The following is a 23715-nucleotide window of genomic DNA, read 5'->3' on the forward strand; positions in this document are numbered from 1 at the left end:
ATTTCGCTTAACAGCGAGTGAGTGAGGAAACCGAGGCACTAAGTGCCACGAGTAAGCAGTAGATAGAGGACAGATTCAGTTAAAAAATGGATGCTCTAGGCCTTGAGCACCAGCTAAGAAATGAGTCTCCTTGGGAGCAGGCCCAAAGCTCAACCAACTCTTTTCCTCAGAAGCAAAGTCGTATAAGTTTAATCTGTCCATTCTTGAACGAGAAAACGAAAGCCAAAGAGAGACTACATCTCCCAGAGGCCATCGCGGAGTCCTCCAGGCGCAGGCGCACTAAGGCGGCCCGTGTCCCTAGACTCCTGACGTGCAGTGGCGGGGGCTGGACTACATTTCCCAGGAGGCATCGGAAGGGGCGGGCGGGGGTGGTGCTCGCCGCTGCTCTGGTCCCTCCCCCGTGCTCGCGCGGAGAAGTAAACAAACCGCGCGCGGGCTGCAGGCTGCGCGGCGGGCGCGGCGGGCACGGCTGGGGCGGCGGAGAGCGCGCCGAGCCGGGGCCGAGCTGGCCCGCCCGCCCGCCGCACATGTCCCGGAGCGTCGTGGGACTGTAGCCGTCTGTGGCGCCTCCTGTCGGCGGGGGGCGGGAGCGCGGAGCCCATGGAGCGGGTGCGAATGATCAACGTGCAGCGCCTGCTGGAGGCCGCCGAGTTTTTGGAGCGCAGGGAGCGAGGTAACGGCTGGGCGCCGTCGCTTCGGGCCCCGCGCGGGGAGTGCTGCGCGGCTGGTGAGGGGAGGTGGTGCGCGCGTGTGTGGAAGTGCGTGCACCGGTGAGGGAAGGTACGCGCCCGCGCGCGGGGAGAGGGGCACGCGCGTGTGGTAAGGAGTGTGCACGCGTGCGTGGTGCGCGCGCGCGCGGAAGTCCACGAGCGCGGGTGGAGAGGTGGGCGCGCTGGGAAGAGGGTTTGCTCAGGCGTGCAGGTGAGTTCCCGAGTGGAGGCGTGGGAGACACGAGCGAGCGAGGGCCGGCAGGTGCGCGTGCGTGCCTGCGGCGTGAGCCGGAGCTTGGGCGAGGGGAGGGGGGCTACAGGGGAGGATCCGGGGAGAGGGCGGAGGGCGCTGGACCTGAGCTCTGGTAACTTGAGACCAGTGGGTGGGAGCTGGGGAGGTGTGGATGCAGGAGGTGCGGGAGGCGGGGCCTGTGCCTGCCCCGGGCGGAAAATGTCCCCAGAAGAGCGGCTGGGCTGCGGGAGGGACGGACGTGCAGTGAGGTGGAGACCGGAGGGAAAATAGAGAAACTGGGGTATTGGGGCGTGAAGAGCAGCATTGCTGTCGTCAGGAGAGAGGGAGGCCTTCGTAAGACTTGGTGATCGAAAGAGTTGAGGTACGCAAAAATGTGGAGCCTGCAGAGGAAGTGAAGAGGTGAGAGAGTCAAGCGAAGGGATTTTTTGTTTGTTAAAAGGCAAGTGAAATCTTTTGGGGTTGTATGGGTAACTGGTGTTTGAAACTGGGACTTTTAAAAAGAATCCTTGGTGCTGAAGAGATGGCTCAGCAGCTAAGAGTCCTTGTTGCTGTAATGGAGACTCAGGTTCAGTTCCCAGCACTCAGGTAGGGCCACCCTCAATGGCCTGTGGCTTCAGTTCCAGGAGATGCACCGTTTCTGCGGGCTTCCAGAGAACATTACATATGGTACACATACATGGACTCCTGCACACTTATATACACATAAAAAATGAGATCCCTCCTTTTAAAAAGAATTCTTGGATGGAAAGGTTTTAGAGACGAGGGGGGAATTTGCTTTAGAAGCTGTATTGGTATCTCTTGGCAGCGGGTTGGTCTGCGTGTGCTTCCAGATTGATGTCCAGACAATGAATTTGTTCCTTAGGGTAGGCTCTTGTCTTAACTCAGGCTGGCCTTGGGACTCAGGATCTTCTTGTCTGGGCCTCCAGGGATTAAAGGAATGTACAGATAAACACTGGGATTTGATCTTCTAATCAGAAAGAGTAGAAACATTTTACTTTTTTTACTTTCAAAAAAAAAAGTGTTGTTACAGGACCTTGAATTTATAGATCCATGGATTTGGCTGTCTGTATTCTTCTTATACCTTTCTTTCTTTGCTGTTTTTAGAGTGTGAACATGGCTACGCCTCATCGTTCCCCTCCATGCCGAGCCCCCGGCTACAGCATTCAAAGCCCCCACGGAGGTTGAGCCGGGCACAGAAACACAGCAATGGGAGCAGCACTACCAGCACTGCCAACAGGTAGCGGTTTGGGGAGGCTAGGGAACGAGAGTGAAGGAGCCAGACTCCAGGACAAGCACTGTTGACCGCTTTCCCTCTGATACCAACTCCAGAACACCACCCCCTAATGGGGATTGCTCTATAAAAGTGAAATGCAGAAACCATACCCTGGCTTTGTATGGAAGAAAATGCAGGAGAATCTTAAGAAGGCAATTAAAATGTCCTTGCTGGTGTGGTTACAGTGTCCCCATCTTCAGCCTAGAGGACAGTGAATTGAGACTTGTAGGCTGTGCCCCTGCTTGTAGCTACCTGCTAAGAGTGATGTTGGACCAGTTTTCATTTTTCTTTCCAAGTTTATGATAGCCCAAGAAGAATTCTTAAAAGTCAGAAATAGCCCTGGCGAGATAGAAAAGAGAGTCAAGGCTTTGTTAAAGAAATAAAATACTTAGATATGTTAATGGGCCTGGTCCGGTAGATAAGGGGTGGGGGAAGACCATGCAGTGCAACATTTGAGTCTTCTTTCATGGAAACTGGTTGGGAAGGAGGATTTAAAGATTCCTGTCCTAGGATGGATTTTTTTCCCCCCCAGAACATTCTTGTCTACAGGAGCTGAGACATAAGTGAATTCCCCTTTTTGGTTAGCGTCTGGCTGACTCTTTAGAGAGCCAGTAAATCCCAAGGATTTGTGTTGATATGCAGTTTTTAAGAAACCTTTCTTAAGAGAAGGGTATTTTTCCATTGCTAAGAGGGAAGTTAAAAGAAACCTTTCTCGTCCTGTAAACATTGTCTAGAGAATAGAAAGAATGATGCATTTGGCTGGGGTTGGATCCCTACAGGTCCCTGAGGCTCTGGGGAGCTCCAGCCAGGTGGTTTGGGTGAGGACGTGACACAGTAACATCGAAGCTAAAAGAAGCTAAAAGGCAGAAAACCCTAGGTTTCTGTAGATAACAGTTGCAGGTCCCTGCATTTTGACATCCTTGAGACAAAGCTGAATTTATTTCCCTCCCTCTGTTCACACCTTTAGAGCAGCATGTTCTCTCAAGACTGATATTTTTAAAATTAATTTTCTTAACTATAAAAATAGCCTTATGTCTAATATGGCTATTATTATTTGGCTCTAAATATTTATGAGTCTAGATGATCTCTTGTGGTATGATATGTTCATGATATATGCACGTATGTGTGTTAAATATATAATGATAAATGTTTAGAACACGTATTTGATTGTCTTTGTAATTTTTTTTGGTTACACTGTTAGGAATTGAGATGTATTCAGGAATGTGTCTTTTAATCCATGTGTAGATTTGTCAGTTACTTTTCTATTCCTGTGACAAACACCACAACCAAGGCAACTTACAGAAGAGTTTATTGGGTTCTCTCTTACTGTTTCAGAGGGTGAGTCTGTGACCATCGTGGTGCGGAGCGTGGTAGCAGGCAGGCAAGCTGAGAGCTTGCATCAAGGCAGAGAGAGAGACAGGCAGGCATTTAGACAGAGTGCCTGACTAGGATGGTAGGGGCTTTTGAGAGCCCTGCCCCCAGTGACACACCTCCTCCACTAAAGCCACATCTCTTACCCCTTCCCAACTGGGACCAAGCATTTGAATATTTGTGCCTTTGGGGGCCATTCTCATTCAGACCACCACAAGATTTAAAGGAAAAGTAAGAGGATTTTTTTTTTTTTTGGACATTTATGGGAAGAGTGCCATTTAGGAAACTGGGCCTGGGTTCTGTCTTGTTAGAAGTGTTTGGATTCTGTCCTCTAGAAGTCAGATCTTTGACTTCATTGCACATCTCTTCCAGCCCTTACTGTTTTCATCTGTAAAATAAGGTGTATTAGATACTCACCAGGTTCTTCTCCCCTCAGTTTTGATTGACAGTTTCAGAACCTGGTTACTGTTGGTAATTACATGGATCACCTTATCATTACACGTGTGGCGTTTTTACTAACAGTTCATGGGCAGTAGAGACATTCATAAGACACGCAGTTCTAGACTTTACTAATTGCAGTTTTTTAATTTGAAGGTTTTGGTCCCTTATTTTTTACACTGAACATTGGGCTAACCTTGGGTTTGACTAAGATTTTCATTCATGCTCCTGTTACTAGGATTTTTTCTTTCTTTTTTTCTTTCTTTTTTGGTTTTTCGAGTCAAGGTTTCTCTATAGCTTTGGAATCTGTTCTGGAATTCACTCTGTAGACCAGGCTAGCCTCAAATTCACAGAGATCTGCCTGTCTCTGTCTCCTGAGTGCTGGGATTAAAGGTGTGCGCCACCACCGCCTGGCAGGATTCTTATATATGAAGCCACAGTGTTAATTATTGTGTCTTAGCATAACATGTCAGATACATTGTAAAACTATAGGCATTTCAGGGTTCTGGTAATGTTCAAGGAAAAATATATTTACCCTGTACCACTTCAAACCAGGTTTTTTTGTTTGTTTGTTTTGTTGTGTGTATGTGTTTTGTTTTTTGGTTTTTCACTACAGGGTTTCTCTATGTAGCCCTGGCTGCCCTGGAACTCATTTTGTAGAACAGGCTGGCCTCAAACTCAGAGAGATCTGCTTGCTTTTGTCTTCTGAGTGCTGGCATTAAAGGTGTGTGCCATCACTGCCCTGTGAGAAATACATTTTTTTCATGGGAACATAAATAACAAGCAAACAAGAAAAAGAAATTGATTTTTTTGTTTTGTATTTTTCGAGACAGGATTTAGAAATTGATAATATATTATCTTAAGGTAGGTCCAGGCCTATGCATGTTAGGTGAAGGTCTGTGATAGAGAACTAGTTTATTAAAGCAAAACGCCAGGAATTATTTATTAGTCATTTGTATAAATTTTCTGGTCCATGGAAATAGGGGAGCTAAATATAAATTTCTAATAGCAGGTATTTTGGGCTTGGTCTGTTTATGACGGTCACTGTAAGCTTCCTGTCATCTTCAGGCTTACTATGAGCATGAATAGATTCTTATTTATACTGGTTCTATAAAACAAAGATGATGTATTGAAATTCCTGTTTATCCCCTCGAGTGAGAGACCAGAGTGTATATGACACTGTTTCCTGTTCAGTCATCTGTGTAGAAGTTGTTCCTTTTTTATCATGTTTGTCCCTGGGGAATGAACCCTTCGCTTGCGCCTGCTAGCCAAGTACCCTGCCACCGAGCTGTACCCCCAGCCCAGCACTGATGCCTTATGTTACCAGTGTTTCCACACTGTCTGTCTTGAAGCAATATTGTTTTCTGATATTGTAGCATCTTAGAGATACAGTGACTGCCTTTCCCCCTAATGTTCTCAGGTATACTGTAATGTTCCTGATACAGAATGTTACTCTGTAAATTTATGTTTGGAGTTATTTGACTCATGGCATAAATTTTCTCTTCCCCTTCCCCATAAGTCTTGAAATCATATTTTTACAGAAGTACAAAGGCGAGAAAATGAATTATATAATGTGATATTATAAATATGTACCTTGCAAATGCTAGAAATTTTATCTGGCAGTTGGGAGGTAGGACCTATAATATATAATTATTTTTTAAATACATCCTTGATTTTGCTGTAATCTTGGTCATACCTTTTTGGCTCATGTCCTAAAATTGAACTTACTAAGATGTTACTTAATTGCTGTTAGGGAAACTTGTTGCAATCGATGTCTACATGGGAACAACAAAGCTCAGAATCTCAGCATGGCTGTTTGGTCTTACAACTGAGAAAAATCTCAAGAATTGTCATTTTTAAAGCTCTGCTAAATGAGCCATGGCTTAGGTGTCATACTGACTTATTCTTAAGTATTTCTTAAATACATTGTCTTTTCTCTTGACTTTACTAGAACTTGTTGCACAAGTTCTAATTGGTCTTAATAATAAAAACCCGGAGCCAGATATCGGGGTAAGTGCCGAAAGATCAGAGAGACAAAGGAGCAAGCCACAGCCAGCTCTTACCCTGCTAATTCCTCAGCTGAAAAAAGGACCAAGCTCCTGTCTCCTCCTGCCTTATATTCCTTTCTCCACCCAGCCATATCACTTCCTTTCTGTCTGTACAGACCTCCAGACCTCTGTGGTTAAGTAGTGGCTCGCTCTGCCCTCTGGTCTTCAGGTAGGCTTTATATGTTAGAGCACAAACAAAATACAGCCATCGTCTGCCCCCCAACAAGTGGTAACCCCCTCCCTGGTCTGGTGCACTTGGAACTATCATTCTCATGAATTACATGGGCTGGCTTTCTTTCAGTGCCTTTCACATACCATGTTTCCTTCTATTCCAAGGAAGTAGAAGTGTTCTGTTCCGTGTTGGCAATCATTTTTCCTCCCTCCTTGCCAAATTATCTTCAGTGTAGTCATAACTTCCTCCGGGAAGCTATTCTTAATCTGCTGCAGTAGATCAGGTCTCCTTCAGACAGGGTTTCGTGTTGTGTAAGGTGGTATCAAGCTTGCTTTGAGGCCCAGGCTGTCTTTGAACTCCTGATTCCCCCGCCTCCGTCTCCCGAGTGCTGAGGTTACAGGCGTGGGCCAGCATGCTTGGCAGTAGATGAGATCTTTACATATTCCATGCCACCGCTGCTTTTCTTTTATAATGCCCACTGTACTGTAGAAATACCGTCATCTACTTGTTCCTGATACTGTACTGTAGAAATACCTCATCTACTTGTTCCTGATATTGTACTGTAGAAATACCTCATCTACTTGTTCCTGATATTTGTGGCCCACTGGTTGGGCTAAGACATTTCATAAGGACAAGGTCTGAGTGTCTTCTGCTGTTTTCTTTTTCCTTCTGTGGGTGAACTAGGGTCTCATAGAAGGCAAGATGTCTCACCTCCCACGTGCTTCTGAGATTATAGGTGTGCACTATTTGGCTGGCTTTTGTTGTGACATTTATCTCTACTACCTGGCAGCACGTAGTAGGTGTTACTCAAAGTATGGAAGATTGTCACACTCCAGGGGGACAGCTTATAAGGGAACGGAGTGTTTCTCGTGCCAGGTACCATATTAGACTGGAAGGAAAAACAATCTAAGAGAATGCAACGCCTGCTCGGCAAATTCTTGTACGATTGTGTTGTCAGAAATGTTAAGGGTAATACATTTAGAAAGGTAAACAGCGTGTAGTAGGTGAGGATTGAAAGTCTTCCCATTTGAGACAAGTGTACCGTTCTTCTAAAACAAGTGTGTTACTGTAGACTGCAGAGTGTTACATTTCATTTTAGAGAGCACTCGCTGTCATCCCATGTCATGAAAATGTCATCAGAAGAACTGTCAATGCTGGCATGCAGCGCGGATGTGAACCTGTGACACACACGTGGTCCTTGCCTTGTCACTGACTTGGGGTGAGCTGGGAAGAAGTCATCAGCCAGTTCAGGCTTGAACTTTGAGTCGGTGTGTGATCTCTTTATTACCACGTGGATATTCGAGAATGCGGAAGCACCAGTAGTGTTCCAGCTGCCCCTGCTAAGATAAAGGAAGATTTTACAAAACCCGTCAGGTTTTCTTGTGCTTATAGGGTTTGGTTTAACATTCTTTAAACACAAAGATGTTCTTTGTTTGTCTTAACTTATAAGGAATGATTGTATTTTCTATTTTCACCTTTATTCCCTTTTGATTGTCTTCAAGAGTTTGTAATTTTTGACAAAGTAGGATGCCTTTTTCTGTTTGTTTTGTTTTTTGGAGATGGGGGTCTCATTAAGTAGCCCTAGCTAACCTGAAACTCTGTAGACCAGGCTGACCTCCAAGTCACAGAGATCCACCTGCCTCTACCTCCTCAGTGCTGGGATTAAAGGCCTGGTACCTTTTTTTTTTTTAAATTCTTTAGTGTGTGTTTTTTAAATGTAGGTGTTTTATCTCCATGTATATCTCTGAATCACATGTGTGCAGTGTCATGGAAGCCAGATGAGGATGTCGGATTCCTTGGAACTGGAGTTAAACTGTTTTGATCCACCCTGCGGACCAGCACTTATTTTTAAAGGATAGTCACAGAGGATTTTTCTCAGTGGTAGTAACTTGAGTGGTTTATCTTTAAGAATGTTTCTGATGTTTGGAGAATTGTGTGGAGACTCATTTTTATGAAATTCCTTTTCCAGTTTTTATATTTTTCATATTAAAAACAGTTTCTGGGTCTTAGTGCTGTAGAAAACTTGTAGAGCAAAATTGCAGACTATTAGCAGTTAAATTCTTCATGATGCTGACAGCATTCTTTAGTACTTCCTGCATGGTGAGGAACAAACAGGTCCTTTGAAAGATGTTTTGTGGTACTGTCTTCCACCAAAACTGAGTTAAAGGAAAAATTCTCAAGAATTATGTGTCTCACACTAAACGAACTCAGATTTCCATTCGGGGCTTCATTGAAGCCCAGGCTTGCTCTTAGGTTTCGAAGACTTGAAAGATTTTTTATATGTCAGTAGACACATGATGTGGAACTCCTTACGTCTTAAGGTAATCCTTGGTTTTATCTGTTACAGTTCTCTCCTTTAAATACATGTGGCCACAAGATGCTGTAAGTGATTAGCTATGGCACAGATAGTAATTAAGGTTAATAATGGGGACAGTGCCTCCCCCAGACATTACGATAACAGATAAAGCCGAGTGCCGGATTTAGGTAACTCTTTGAGTTGTTGGTCATGAGGTCCATAGGTCCCCAGCATTACAAGCTCTTCCATTGCTCTTGGTTACTCTTCAGAACTTAGAGCTGAAAACATCACAAACTTGAGACATAGGACATGAAGAGATCAAGCAGGTACGGCCCTAAAAGCATCTTCTCGACTAGTTAGCTTTCATGGAGCTACAAGGTTCAATACATGCTAGCTACCCGGGGAGAAAGGTTACTTGCAGTGAATCTTGTGAGCTGCGATAATGCCGGCCTAATACAAGATGCCCGCCCGTATAGTGGAGGCACAGATGTTACTGAAGTAACCAGTCACTTTTTTCGCCTGGAGATTAAAGCCCACTCCACAAGATGGAGCGTATGCCTGGTACTGTCCTATGTGGCTGGGTAGGTCATAGACCCAAAGAGAGAACCTAGGACTATTACTCTGCCAAGTGGACATCATATTAAACCAGCTTGTAAGATTAATTCATTCATCTTTCAACCCTCATCGAAGATGCTTTGTTTTATAGTAGTTGGTGATTAATACAGAAACCTGCCCTGGCTGGTACCCGGAGAATAAAGAGGCGGAGCACTCAGCTCTAAATGTCTGTGTCACATTGCTTCCTCGCGAGGCTCAGGAACCATCACAGAAGGCAGGAATAAAGATTTTAAGTGGCAGAGCTAGTAGACGCCTGCAGGAAAATAGCATGTGAACTCTTACGGGCTGGGACTGCATGCAGAAGACCTGCACAGGATCAAGCCTGCCAAAATCCCAGCGAGGATGAAGGGGGGATCAGGAAGTCCCACCCCTCTCTGAGGAGGTACTGGCAGTTGATACTGCTGTGGCAGGATGGCAGTTTTCTTCAGGGATTCTGGCTCTGAGGGGCTACTGACACACCAGTAGATACCTGTGCACATACATGTGGCAATAAATGGATTTAGTGAACATAAAATCTAAACAATCAAAGCACACAGAGTTGTTAGGGGATAACAGTGAAATTGGAGGGAGGTGATGGAGGTGGATTTGATCAGAACATACTGTATGCATATATGAATATTAAAACTTTTTTAATACCAAGCTGAGTTTGAAGACGTGTTCATAGTTGCAGCCTGATAGCATGGACTGCGATCTGAAGAAAAGCTTTCTTACCTTGATTTCTTCTTAGAAATGAGACAGCATGATCTTCATTTTTGATACACTTCTTATCATTTTTTTTCTAGTGAGGATAATTTTCCAAATATTAATCCAACCAAAAAGATTTGATAGTATGACTAAAAAACTGTATTTCCAGATACTATTTTTAGTTTGTTGTAGAGCTAATGTAATTTAAGCATGCGTTATAGGTCTCCCCCCCCATTATTTCTTGGTTATGTATATTTTTTATTTTGACTTTCTATTGTCCTTCTCTGCTTTCTGTTGTTAATCATGACCAAAAGCAATGTGGAAAGGAAAGGGTTTATTTGACTTACAAGTTATAGTCCATGATCAGGGGATGTCAGGGCAGGAACCTGGAGGCAGGAGCTGAAGCAGAGACCATGGAGAAGTGCTGCTTGCTGGTTTGCTCAGCTCCCTTTTCTAGACAACCCTGGATGGGCTGCCCAGGACTGGCACAGCTTACAGTGGCCTGGGCCCTCCCTCATCAGTCACGGATTGGGAAAATTCTCTATTGACCTGCCTGCAGGCCAGTGGAGGTTTCCTCTTCCCAGACGACCCCAGTCTGTCAAGTTGGGGGCGGACATATTAGCCAGCATATCTACAGTTAAAAATGTTGGCACAGTGCCAAACAGTGGTGGCCTATGCCTTTAGTCGCAGCACTTGGAAGATAGAGAGAGGCTATTCTCTTGAGTTCGGGGCCAGCCTGATTTACAGAGCAAATTCCAGGATGGTGAGCTTCTCGGAAACACAGAACCCAGTGAGGTATGTAACAGAGGGCCTGGTTAGCTGATCCCTGAGGGAGAGCTTCATGGCTCTGAACATACATAACCTTGCTCTTACTTACCCTGAACATATAAAAGACTTTCTCTAATAAAGGATATGGTGTGTGTCGTGTACCGTTCCCTGTACCTGCCCACTTTCCCTTGTCCCCCCACCATTAATGTGCTTTGTTGTCCTACACAGTTTGACTCTACTCCTGTCAGACATGATGATTGTGTGTGTGTGTATATATATACAATGTCTAGAAACTACACAAAGAAAAACATCTTTTTCTGAAACTGACTTAGTTCAGTTAATAAAGATACCTACAGTTGCATCCATTTCTCTTCATGGTGACAAAGTCCTATTGTGCAAACATTTTTCTCATGTTTGCTTATCTGTGACATCTTAAGTTATTGTAGGTTTGTTGTTGTAGTTATTGTAGTTTTGTTTCGTGTGTAGAATATTAAACCAGTTAGTTGTCTTTTGATGACATTCAAATAGTCTGAGGTGTTTTCTTGTCCTTCCAAGTGACTCAAGGGCTGAATTATGCTGCCTGTACCTTGTATTGTAAACATGGAGACTTAAAACTGTGTCAAAGGGTGCATTTCTGTGGGTACAGAGGTGCATGCCCGTATTCCCAGCACCTGGAAGACTGAAGCAGGAGGATTGTGAATTTTAGGCCAGCTTTGTTTATGTAGTGAGACCCCATCTCAGAAATAAAAAGGGGGAAAAAGGTAGGCTCCATCTTATAAAAATAGTAATAATTATCACCTGCGTGTAATATGCTAGCTGTGCATTTATAAAGTCCATAACATGTTATCATCTCATTCCGATCTCAGAAAACTGTATAAAGGGTAATTGTTTTCTTCAGTTTGTTCTGACATAAGGATTGTATTTGGATTGTATTTCATGCAACATCCTAGGTAGAACTAGAGGGGGAAGTAAAGGCCCTGGACTTGTTTCTCCAAGATTAGCAAAGACTTTTTAGTAATAATTCACCTGAAAATTAAGACTCAGACCTAGACTTTCTGTGCCAGTGTTCTGCCTTTGCATCAGAAGCCCGAGAAAGTGGTCCACGGCTGATGTTTGTGATGCCATTTGAACCTTTATTTTATTTTCCAGTAACTGTTGAAATTGCTAAATTTGATAAAGCCGTGGACTGTCTTGCATTCTGCATTTAATTAATGAACCAATCCAGTAAATCTTTGAAGACTCTAATAAGAGATTGTAAGGCCATGCATAGTGAGTTTGCCTTGATAATAAGAAGAAACGCGAGTTTCCAGGCTAGTCCTGCCATCACATGACCTGTATAGAAACTCTCATCACACTGAACGTGCTAATCTTAGTTTCTGTGTTTGATCTTCCTCTGCGGCCCAGGCTGCCCACATGCCGGGATGCCAGGCCTCCGTCCTCACACTTGGCAGCAGGGTTATCTCTTTCACATCTGCAGGTTGCCCCGTGTGTTGTCCTCCGAAGGCAGTGTCACGGTTCTGTTTTTGTTGCTGTGATGAAATGCCCCGAGAATCAGCTTGAGAGACGAGGTGTAGCCTGGCTCACAGTTCCGAGTTAGGCTCTGTCAGTGCACGAGAGACACTGCAGGGCTTCAGACAGCTGACCCCATTGCATCTATCCCCAAGGAGTAGTGCAGAATGGTCGCGTGCCTGCACGCCAGAATGTCATAGTCCAGAATGACCTCATGCCTGCATGCTAGTGCACAGTTCTCCATGCTTACACAGTTCAGAACCACCTTCCTAAGGAATGGTGCCTTCCACATTCAGGATGGGACTCCCTGCCTCAGTTAACACAATTAATAAACCTCTCACAGATATGCCCACAGGCCAGCCTAGGCTAGAGACCCCTCCTTTTCCAGGTGACTCTGCCTTGAGTTAACTGAGTTAACTGAGTTAACTGTCCAAATCGACCCTCACAGGGGTAATCACACAGAGAGCAGTTGGAGTGTCCACCAGCCAGTGGGTGGGCCAGGACAGGGGTAATCACACAGTGTGGGTTAATTTCTGTGCTGGTTGTAGGTTTTGTTATTAAGGGAAAACATAGTATGAAACTGTTCCCTGCTAAAGTTTACAAAATTTAAATTTTGTCATCTTTAGTGTCTTTTACTGCCCTTTTCTCAAAAAAAAATTATATATATGCCTTTAAGTGGGAACATGGACAAAAATACTCTTTAAAAAAGTAAAAACTGGGTGTGGTACATAAAACAGTAAATAGTAATAATATAATCAGTATACTTTGAAGTTTTGCTCCACTGATTCCCATAGTTCTCCTTGTCTACCCTTTTTGGATATAGGCATCAGAGACCCGTCACCCTATGATAGCTGCAGTTTTCTGGGTGTGTGTGTGTGTGTGAGATGGACTTTAAGTTATGGATTAGAAGATACTCAGTTGTTTTCATAGATAATGTTCAATTCACTGCGTAAGAGCAGCATTCATTAGGTAGTTGAAGGTTTAGAAGCAAATGAAACAGAAAGTGTGGACTCATTGAAGGCCGGCTCACTAACTAAGCAGGCTATGTTGTCTCCGTGCCGGGACGGAGGCTGTTCTTTTCCTCTCTTGGCAGTGATTTTATGCAGGTTCAGTTTTCTCGTCCGCTCTTCCACTGCACCGACTGTGCCCTAAATAAACGCTGAGGAGCTTGTGTTAGAGTTCTGTTGTAGTCAGAGAAACACAGGGATCTACCTGCGTGAGATAGAAATACCTGTCCCAGTATGGGCCACACAGAAGGCCTCTCTTAAAGTGATGTTATTGGCAAAGGTCACCTGTGATTCGGTGCTGAACCAAAGATGTTTTTCTGTCTTTGGACGTTGATTGAGCAGAGAAGAGCCGTCTGAAAGGAAGAGCTGGCTGGTATTTGCTCTCAGAGCTGCGTCTCATTTGAAGGGGAGCATCAGCTAACCAAGAGGCTTTTCAGAGCGCCAGAACCTTGTGGAGAACTTGTGATTGAACATTCCCTGACACATTGGGACGGCTTGGGTGGACCACAGGTTGTCACAGAAGCAAAAGGTTGTTTGGGAGTGTGTTGGTCTGCAGTAGATCAATTTACTCATTATTATTACTAACATCATCTGCACTATTTTCTGGGTGTGTATAATCAGGCACCTTCATCTCATACAGCTCATCCGAGGTTCATCCTTGTGTCATTTAGTTACTTGTCTTTCAGTTTCTCTTTTCCTTGTAAGGATTATTTATTTACAGGCAGATTTCATGTGTAACTGAACACCTGTCAATTTGTCTTACGCAGTATGCTTAACAGTGTTTAGAGTAATATATTTTTAGTTTTGTAAAAAAAAAAAAAATTACTGTTGCTGGAGAGAGAGAGGGTTCAGTGGTTGAGAGTGTCGGCTGTTTTCTCCGGAGCGCCAAGGCTCAACGTCAAGCCCCATGTGCGGCTCACAACTGTCTAACTTTAGCGCCTGGGAATCCAATGCCGTTTCCTGGCCTCTAAGGGCACCAGGCACATGGGTGCTACACTGACATACATATAGGCAAAACACTCATACATGTAAAAACTTTTTAAAAAAGTTACCTAGACAGGGTGGTATGGTCTGTGATTGTAGTATTTGGGGGGCTAAGGCAGGTGGATCAGGAGTTTCAGGCCAGGCTGGGTTACCAAGCCTCCAAACAATAAGGGACTAACATTTCCTGAATGCGTACTATGTTCCCGGTGATTTTGCGTGTTTTTTTCCCTCTAATTCTCACTATAACCTGGTGTGGGACAAATGCTGGCCAAGGCATGATGATATTTGAAGTTTTACAAATTAGGAAACTGTGAACCAGGTTAAGTAACTTTTCCCAAGGCTTCACAGCTAGTGTGAGTGCCAGGCTTTTGTTGCCTGACACTGTGGGTGTGTGTGTGACTTGTGTACGTTGGTGTTCCCTGGTGTCCCTTTGGACTGGTCCACTCTTGTTTTCCTCTAAATTCTAGTTGAAACAGTCCCTTTAAGTAGGTTCCAAACTTGACTGATACCAAATATGTCCATCAATTAAGCCCCAAATCCAAGGCTGCCTTCTCCAGGGTTTTCTCAGTAACCCCATATGGAAGTAAACCACTGTCTTTGCACTCCTGTGACTGTTGGTGTCTTTCTTTGTGAACTTAGTTTACCTTTAGTTACAGTGACTCCTGTACATGTGTGCGTTCCCCAGCCAGAAACCCTTTCGTTCCTTGTAGTCTGAGTCGGTGTAGAACACAAAGAGCATTCAGTATTTGCTCTCTTAATATTATGTGTAAGAGGAGTAAACACTGGGAGACCAAGGCGGGATGGAAGTCGTTAGTATGTTTGTGATTGCTTTGTTTCTTGCTCTTTGGGAACCACATTAAATTCTGTGGTGGTGTAACTAGACGTGTCATGGGTTTCCTACTTCAGTAAAAAGGTTCAGGTTCTTATCGTTTCTTTCTTTCTTTCTTTTTTTTAATAAGACAAATAATAAGTGTTCAGGACAGGCAGAAGGGGCCTGCTGTTTTAATTTTGTTCACAGCAGTGGGCCCGATTATGCTCCTTTGGTCTCAGCTTTTTATAATAGGCTCAGTATAGTGTTGGAATTCCACCATTGGTTATCACTGAATGGATTATTCTTTGTGTTTATGGCTACCAGTGGGATTGCCAGATAGGTTAGCATAAGGTTATGGTAAACTCGCATCTACTTTTCTATAAATACAGCGTTGCTGTTGATGGTATACTGTGGAATTTTATAGAGAGATTGTCTCTTATTCTTATTACTTGTTATCAGTTTTATTTTTAGAGGAAGGCAGCTAAACCCAAACTTTCCTTGCTAGGAGGGCACAGGAAATCTCACCATTGATTTTGAAGGATTTTTAAGAAGTTAAATTTCTCAACCAAGCCTTTTGGGAATTGCTGAGATATCTCTACTCTGCACGCCTGGCACCCACATAAAGGTGGGCGGAGAAACCCTACTCCACAGAGTTGCCCTCTGGCTTCCGTGTGCAGCACAGCACACGTGCCCACGCATGTACACACGTATACAACATCAGTAGTGGGTAAATAATTATATCCTACCATTTCCTTTTTCACTTTTTTGCTTGAGCATTTCACGCAAACCGAAAAAAATCTAAACGGAATAAACGTAGAGTGGTAGACTTAAAGCTTTGAGCTTTAAGGTCCAGGTTGTTTGGTTTTATGGTTTCTTTAGCCTGAATTGTACGTACATTTGCTGCTCATTTGGCTGAACTCTTGAGATATTCTAAGATTCTTTTTTCTTTTTCTTTTTTGAGGGAGAAGTGCTTCTATTAAGATAATCTCTTTGCAATGAGTGTCAGTCTTTTTCATCATGTGGAACTTTAGTTGCCAATAAAGCAAAAGGTAGACAGACAGACAGACACATACTCAGTCCTCTGGCTGTTGAACTCAGGAACTCATTTCTCACAGATCTTGAGGCTCACAAAAATACCTGTTAAGATTTATGAATCTACTGTTAAATATCCATAGGGAGGGGGGATAAAGTTAAAACAGTCAGTTAGGTATTATTTTGAAAGCATTTGACATTAACAAGGGTACGTAAAGTGATATGGGGCGTTGTAGCTCAGCTGGAGAGTGCTTGCTAGCATTCATGAGAGTGTGGGTTTGGTCTCAGTGCCACATAAAACCAGGTGTAATCGGGCATGCTTGTAATCGAGCACTTGGGAGGTTCTCAGTTACACTGTGAGTTTGAGGGTTCCTGGACTACAGGAAACACAGGCACTCACACAACGTAAAATGATCAAAGTTTTAGTCCTAACAACAAGAACTTAAAATCTCTTTTATCAAAGTCATGTTTTAAATTCTGGGCTTTTACAGTAGTAGCACACTTACTTAAGGGAACTAATGTAGCATAATTGTGATTCTTGCTAACTAGCTCACTATATTTTGCTGTTTAGCATAGATTTGTTAGCCCTTGTAACAGTCATTTGAGGCAAGTGTAACGACTCAGGTCAGCTGAGTTGAGGTATAGAAGTCTGAATGCTGTGTTGTTGAACTCCCTGGTTGTGGTAAACTGTTGATGAATCCCCCAGGGTGCCTTGCGGCTTTATTAACAAGCCTGGCTAACGCTCTCTTTTTTTTCTTCTTTTAGATCTACACACAATGAGTTGGAAAAGAACCGGTGAGTCAGTGATGAAGTGCAGCTTGTATTTGTTTGAAAGTAAACTTGCTGTTTTACCTGAGAAATGAAAGTGGTTGACAGTGTATGGATAGTTGTTATTTTATTTTTAAGATGTGTAAGTTTATCGATTGTGATATATTATATTTTCTGGAAAAGGTGATTTAAGAAGTAAGCATGATACTGAGCTCATTTGAACTTGAGTTTGTGGGATGGCTTCCTTTCTGTCTCTGAGAACAAGTTAGCTGGGATAGGTTCATGGCTTAAAACATGGTCTGGCTAAAGGATTGTGTTTCTGGATTAGGTAATAATGTGACAGACTTGAGTGCATTGGATCTTTGCGCTTTGCTCGCCCGGTTATTCATCCACTCAGCAAATTCTTGCCGATCAGAACTGTGTGGCCTCATTGCCGGACACACTGGGGAGTTCGCTGAGAACAGAGAAGGATGTTTAAGGCCATTTATTTGGTCCTTAAGGAACTCAAGTTTTGTGGGTGTGAGAGAGAGAATTGGGTACGATGATGGACGGTCACTTAACTGTCATTTGAAGGGGGTCTTGAAAGGCTCTGTTAGACAGCGAGTGAGCAAGAGGTTCCAGGTGAGCATGAGCGATGGTCACGTGCACGAGGCACTGGGTTCCATCAGTGACAGTGCAGTAAAATAAAACGAAAGCTTAGAGCGTGGAGTGCCAGGCATGGCAGCACGCAGCTGAAGACCCCAGCATCTGTGAATCTGAGGCATAGGAGGATCTTGAGTTCAAGGTTCACCTGGGCTGTGTAATAAATTCAAGAACAACCTGGTCTACTTCAAGCAAGATCCCGTCTCAAAAACAAAATGGGATTGGAGAGCTAGCTCAGCAGTTAAGATAATTTACTTTCTCACAGAGGACCCAGGTCCAGTTCCCAGCATCCACGTGGTGGCTCTCACAACCACTCATTACTCCAGTTTCAGGGGATCTGACGCCCTCCTCCGACATCCCTGGGTACCAGGCACACACATGGTACACATACATACATACAGGCTAAACACTCAAATACATAAATAATACAAAAGCAACAAAACAATAAGACAATTAGACTATATCTTGCTTGGGCCCCATGAGTTAAATATTGCTAAACAAGTGGATTTTGTAATTATTTCCTCCTTATGGATGTGGCTCTCATTAGAAACCTGGCAAAAAGCTTTTAACACACATCAAGACAGTGTTTGGTAACGATGTGGGTAAGGACTTTGAAAGAATTGAGTAAATTTTATTTATTAATGCATATCATCACTGGCTTCACCACAGCATAGAAATGCGAAGGTGGGGCTTACCCCTCGTGTAAACAACCCCCTGCGAGTTGTCTAGTCCTCTGTCCTGCTGCGATGCTGGACGGCTTTGCAGAAGGCTCAGGCTGGGACCTTAAGGCGTGTTCCATGGTCTTCTGCTGACCGTCTCGCAAAAGCTGACCGACAGCCTTCATTTCTTTCTTCTCTGATTATTTCCCCCTTTCATGCTGCTGTTTGTCTGATTGTTTTATTCTTTTCCCCATTCCCTGGGCCACCACTGGAAGGTGGTATAGTAACCTTTCCGAGACACAGCCAGCCGTAAAGACTTCTTATCATTAGGAACAAAACTGTAAGGTAGCAGCAATGCCAATGCCAAAAGGAAAATCAAATTGAATACTTAATGCCTTTCCTCTGGAAGGCTGCCAGCTTGTGGCTGAGCAAGACATAGGAAGATTTACAGGGGTGGGGGTGTTTCTCGGGAAGACAGCACAAGAACGTTTAAAAGCTCAGCCTGTATTCTTAGATATTTTTAGCGCCCACCAAGTATTATTTAATAGTTGTTATTTCCAGGGCACAGTTTTTATTTACACTGTTATTTAAAAAAGGTCACCGTGGATTTTGAGGCTTTTGAGGTCAGCGGCCTTAGAACACGCTCTTCACTGAGGGAATGAGTCTGTCAGAGTAGCAAAGCAGCCTGTCTTCGTCTGGAAAAGGCGTTCCTGGAGTAATTTTGTATTCTTGAAATTTTGCCACTTTATATATACATATACATATGTGATATATATATATATATATATATATATATATATATATATATATATATATATATATGTCAGAAAAAATGTTTTCTTTTTAGTTTGCTCTAAAATCTCGACCTAAAGCTCTCTGAGTTGGTGGTTTTCTCTGAGGCCAGTGCAGTGGGAGTAAGAGTAGGTGGTGTACAATGTTAACACACAGTAGGGAAATTCCAGGCGGTTCTCCTAAAGCCCTGAGCTTGCTGAAGCCTGGGTTCTGGCCTCGAAGAGGTAATAGCTAACAAATGTTGAGGTTCATAGTCTTAGGTCTGAAAGCCCCAAAGTGGAGACTCGGGGCCAGGGACCCACCATTCCAGATACCTGTAGCTCCCTCATTCCGGAGCTTTCAGTAGCTCGGACACTTGGGGAGATCTCTGGAACTGGTTTCCTCCTGGCATCACTGAGTCAGGAGGGCGTGCTGAGCTGACGCAGAGCACGTCCCTGGTCGTGTCGTCTCTACATAGGCCCTGACAGGCCCAGCACTTGCATGTTCAGTGGCTCCACTTTCCTCGGGAATCCGTGAATTGTCTCACGGTAAATGGTTCCTCGGAACCCGTGTGAATTGTCTCACGGTAAATGGTTCCTCGGGAACCCGTGTGAATTGTCTCACGGTAAATTGTTCCTCGGGAACCCGTGTGAATTGTCTCACGGTAAATGGTTCCTCGGGAACCCGTGTGAATTGTCTCACGGTAAATGGTTCCTCGGGAACCCGTGTGAATTGTCTCACGGTAAATGGTTCCTCGGAACCTGTGTGAATTGTCTCACGGTAAATGGTTCCTCGGGAGCCCGTGTGAATTGTCTCACGGTAAATGGTTCCTCGGGAGCCCGTGTGAATTGTCTCACGGTAAATGGTTCCTCGGGAACCCGTGTGAATTGTCTCACGGTAAATGGTTCCTCGGGAGCCCGTGTGAATTGTCTCACAGTAAACTGTCCCTCAGGAACCTGTGTGAATTGTCTCAGTAAATTGTTCCTCAGGAACCCGTGTGAATTGTCTCTACCTCAGGAACCTGTGTGAATTGTCTCATGGTAAATTGTCCCTCAAGAGCCTGTGTGAATTGTCTCACAGTAAACTGTCCCTCGGGAACCCGTGTGAATTGTCTCGTGGTAAACTGTCCCTCAGGAACATGTGTGAATTGTCTCGTGGTAAACTGTCCCTCGGGAACCCGTGTGAATTGTCTCATGGTAAGCTGTTCCTCAGGAACCCATGTGAATTGTCTCACGGTAAACTTCATGAGTCTTTGAGATCCAGGTATTTGGATTTACTTGTCTGTTAGCTTACATATGAGTGTGGTCCTTTGACAGAGAAGAGACTGTTAGTGCAGGTCTGGATGCCACTTCATTGGGTTTTCATTTCCTTACCTCAGATTACTGGTGATGTTTTCTGCAGATTCAACAACTTCAGCAGGACTTTAGTGGTCAAGTACCTTAGTGCTGACTGCAGGGGAGGCCATTCAACCTTAGGAGATGCCATTCAGCTGAAACACAAGGCTCACCCTTATTACCTCTTTGGCAAAGCTGGGAGGGCCAAATGAGGACACTGGACTAAGAACGCCTCGCTAGGCGGAGGGGCAGTGGCTGTGATAAAAGAGAATTAAGTTCAGTGGATGGTAATGGGTGTCCTCCGTGCGTAAAGACGTCCTCTGCATCCCTGAGGGAAGGATAATGTAAACACTTATGGAGGACCTGCTCTGCTCCCCATCTCACAGGGCTGTTCTGATTTCAGAAGGAAACAGAAACTGGGGGTCATAGAGTATTGAAAACTGGCTATTCTGGCCATCACAATTACCATTTGAAACAGGCTGGATGTGAACATAAAACAGTCCTGAATGTGACCCTGGCTAATATGGTGGCTATGTTATTATTAAACTTTCTCTTCAGTGACGCTTAATAAATACCTGGCATTGTGGTACATAAAATGAAAAATATGATTTAAACTTTATCCTGTATCCTTAAGGTTAAAGTCATCATGGTTTGATATTCATAAGTTTATCTTCTAATGCCGTGATCTAGTTTAGGGACCTGTTAATGTCTGGAAAGGGGCACCGACAGTGTTTTCAAACTGAAGCCCATTAGTAGTGTGATTTCGTGAGCCAGAGAAGAGAGTAGAAAACCCTGTAAATGCAGAACCGCAAAACCTGTTTAAATTCGATCATGACGTCAAAATGCTGTGTGCTGTAGTAAAAGACACCGCTGTATCACCAGGAAGAATGTGTGCTGAGCCGTGACGCCGTAGGAAGTAGTCAGTGTGACAGAATTACAGAAGCCGGATTGTGGCACGCAAAGTTCCGCCCGTGCGCCGATGAGATGGCTCACTGGGTACAAGGGCCTCCCGTGCACAGATCTGACAGTGTGTATGTGTGTGTGTACTCCAGCCCGGGATCCACTGTGGAGGGACAGACTTTGTTTCACAGGTTACCCTCTGACCTTCCCATGTGCACTGTGGCCCGTGTGCCCACGCTCTCATATACATCATACACATGTGCATATGCAATACAAATTATGTCCAGAAAGTAATAGATCACGTTGATTGGTGGGTTAGCAGAGTCCGTCACATTACTAATAGGAGGTAAGACCAGAAAAGCAGTGTGGGATTGGGCTGTGGGGTGGTGCTTGTACTTCATTTGGTTGGCAGTGATATTTGAGGCTTGTGTTTGTTCTTGTAGTGTTGGGAATGGAACCGCAGGGCCCCAGGCTAGGTAAGTGTGCCACCGAAATAATTACCCAACCAAGAGGATTTGAGGTTTTGTAGGGAAGATAAAGGGGTGACCAAAGCATTGACAGAGGAGGGGCCTTACCAGCTGGTGTTGCTCTTCTAAGATTTCTGTCCTATCAGGACGTGAAGGCTAGCCCCTACTACGTAGCCAATTTGAGGCCAGCCTTGGGTACCTGAGACCAATTAGTAATTAATGATGAAATAAAATGTAGCTATAGAAGATGGGAGACCGGTTCGGTGCTTTTGAGATGGTCCGTGAAGTAAAAGGTCTGGGGACGGAAGAGGACAGGCTGAGAAGTACTCAGAGTATTGTTACCTGCCACTGCTCGGTGTCTTTCTAGTCTCAGAGCAGCAGGTGTGGGCTTCCCGAGTATGCTGTGGGTCGTGGCATTTCTCTGTGCAGCCCCTCACCTGCCTTCTAATTAAATCACAAAACCTGTGGCCTGCGAGTCCCATGACTAACGTCCCATAGGAGAGTCCCTGTTTCCTGTGCTCCACCCCACCCCACGGAAGCACTGTGCTTGCCTGAGGACTTCGTGCTTGTTTTTTCTGTTGGGAAGCCTTTCTTCTAGCTCTCAGTCACTATGTACGCCTCAACCTTAGACGTCTCCTCAGTGGTAGAATGTTTGTCTGTCGTGAGGCCCTGGGTTCAAACGTACAGACGCACTCTATCTACCCAGCCAGTGTATCAAATTATAGTTACTAAGGAAAACTGAGGAATATATAAAATACTCTTGAGATCTCAGCATGAGTGATAATTTCATAGAGGGCAATAGAAAATTTAATGAATTATTGAAATGTAAGCAAAGTATATGATCTAAATTTACAAGTGGGAACATTTTTTGGGATTTTTTTACATGGCAGAAAACAAGTCTCTTTTTTGAGATGCTTGGTGCCTCCTCCTGTGCACTGTGGTATTGTGTACTACACAGACAAGGGCCCAGACATAGATAAAAGGAACCAGTGTTCTTGATAAAGTTTACGCTTTGCGAGATCTTACTCATTTCTTATTGTTTGCAAATGGTTAAACATTTTTATGAAGAAAACTCATGTATATATAGTAAAAGGATAAAAATCTCAGAAATCATTTTAACTTTGTCTTAAAATTTTATTTTTTTATTATTTTATCTTTTTGAGACAGTCTCAGTCTGTACCCCTGGCTGGCCTGGAGCACAGAGAGCCACCACTTGCCTGCCTCTACCTCCTAAGTGCTGAGATTAAAGGCACGCTAGAATATTTGATGTGTTCTGTGTATCACAAGTGTTTGGTCATGGTAATGAGTACTTTTTTTTTTCTGGACTCTATGGTGTCCCACAGACATTTAGATAAACTTGATTTCCCTTTAGACATTGACCCTCTGTATGCATGCTGCTAAATTAGAGTTTTATTTCTAGAGCCCAGAGATACAGCCGTTTCAACAGTGAGTGCTTTGGTCTGCCCTCATCCGACTGTTGAGGATTCCTTGGTGGGAAAAGCATTTCTTAATTTGGTTTTAGCTACAGGTTCTGTGTGCTTGTAGGACATTTGTTTAAAAAAATACTGTGCACTTTTATGCACAGCAAGCACATTCTGGGAAAAAGAACACCTGTCTTATTAGGAAGAAATCCTTAAACTGGCTAGGCTGAACTTTCAGTAATGCTTTAACTAATAGTATTTAAAGCAGAGTTAGAGTAGGTTTCTGTAGTTTTTATCATGTGTGTCTCACAAAGCAAAATTATTTATTTGTGCATAATTAAATGTCTGAGAAAGTACATGACCAAAAGAGATACGTGTCACCTTGGCACTCCTGTTAATGGGGAAAATACCATGTTGACTTTATTTCTGGTTGGAGTTCTTGTAGCAGGGACACCTTAGTTGTGAAAGTGTGCATGTGTTGTGTGTGTGTGTATGAAGGTTTTTTTTTAAAGGCAACGATAGCAAAGCAATCCATACGTCTCCATAGATCATCAAACTGATCTGGCCTACACTAGTCCTCAGAGGCCTAGATTTCCTAATCCCCAAGCTAGAACTCACTCACACTACCGTCTAGGCACATATAAGACAATGTATTTTTCAGAAACCCTGTCCTGACCATACATAGCAGCCTCTAAACTCTTGAAAGTTCCCTTTTATGTCACTTCTTTGACTTGTCATATGCACGACTCTGTCTCTTTAGAGAGCACACACCTCCCTTCTAG

At 43.9% G+C, this 23715-nt stretch overlaps 1 protein-coding gene across 3 annotated transcripts in view; it reads left to right on the forward strand.

Annotated features, from left to right (window-relative positions):
- The window catches only part of Mxi1 (MAX interactor 1, dimerization protein), a 66661-nt gene that overhangs the window by 18132 nt on the left and 24814 nt on the right, over window positions 1–23715 (forward strand). Inside the window, exons 1-3 of one of the 3 annotated variants that reach the window (XM_075974380.1) lie at window positions 428–673; window positions 2068–2200; window positions 16737–16766. In XM_075974380.1, coding sequence (XP_075830495.1) covers window positions 601–673; window positions 2068–2200; window positions 16737–16766 — 236 coding nt within the window. In that variant the 5' untranslated portion in view covers window positions 428–600. Of the gene's footprint in view, window positions 1–427; window positions 674–1152; window positions 1363–2067; window positions 2201–16736; window positions 16767–23715 lie in introns of those variants that run through there. The other 2 variants (XM_075974378.1, XM_075974377.1) reach the window with 2 other exon arrangements.

Source organism: Microtus pennsylvanicus, chromosome 5 (genome assembly GCF_037038515.1).
Source record: "Microtus pennsylvanicus isolate mMicPen1 chromosome 5, mMicPen1.hap1, whole genome shotgun sequence".
Classification (NCBI taxonomy): domain Eukaryota; kingdom Metazoa; phylum Chordata; class Mammalia; order Rodentia; family Cricetidae; genus Microtus; species Microtus pennsylvanicus.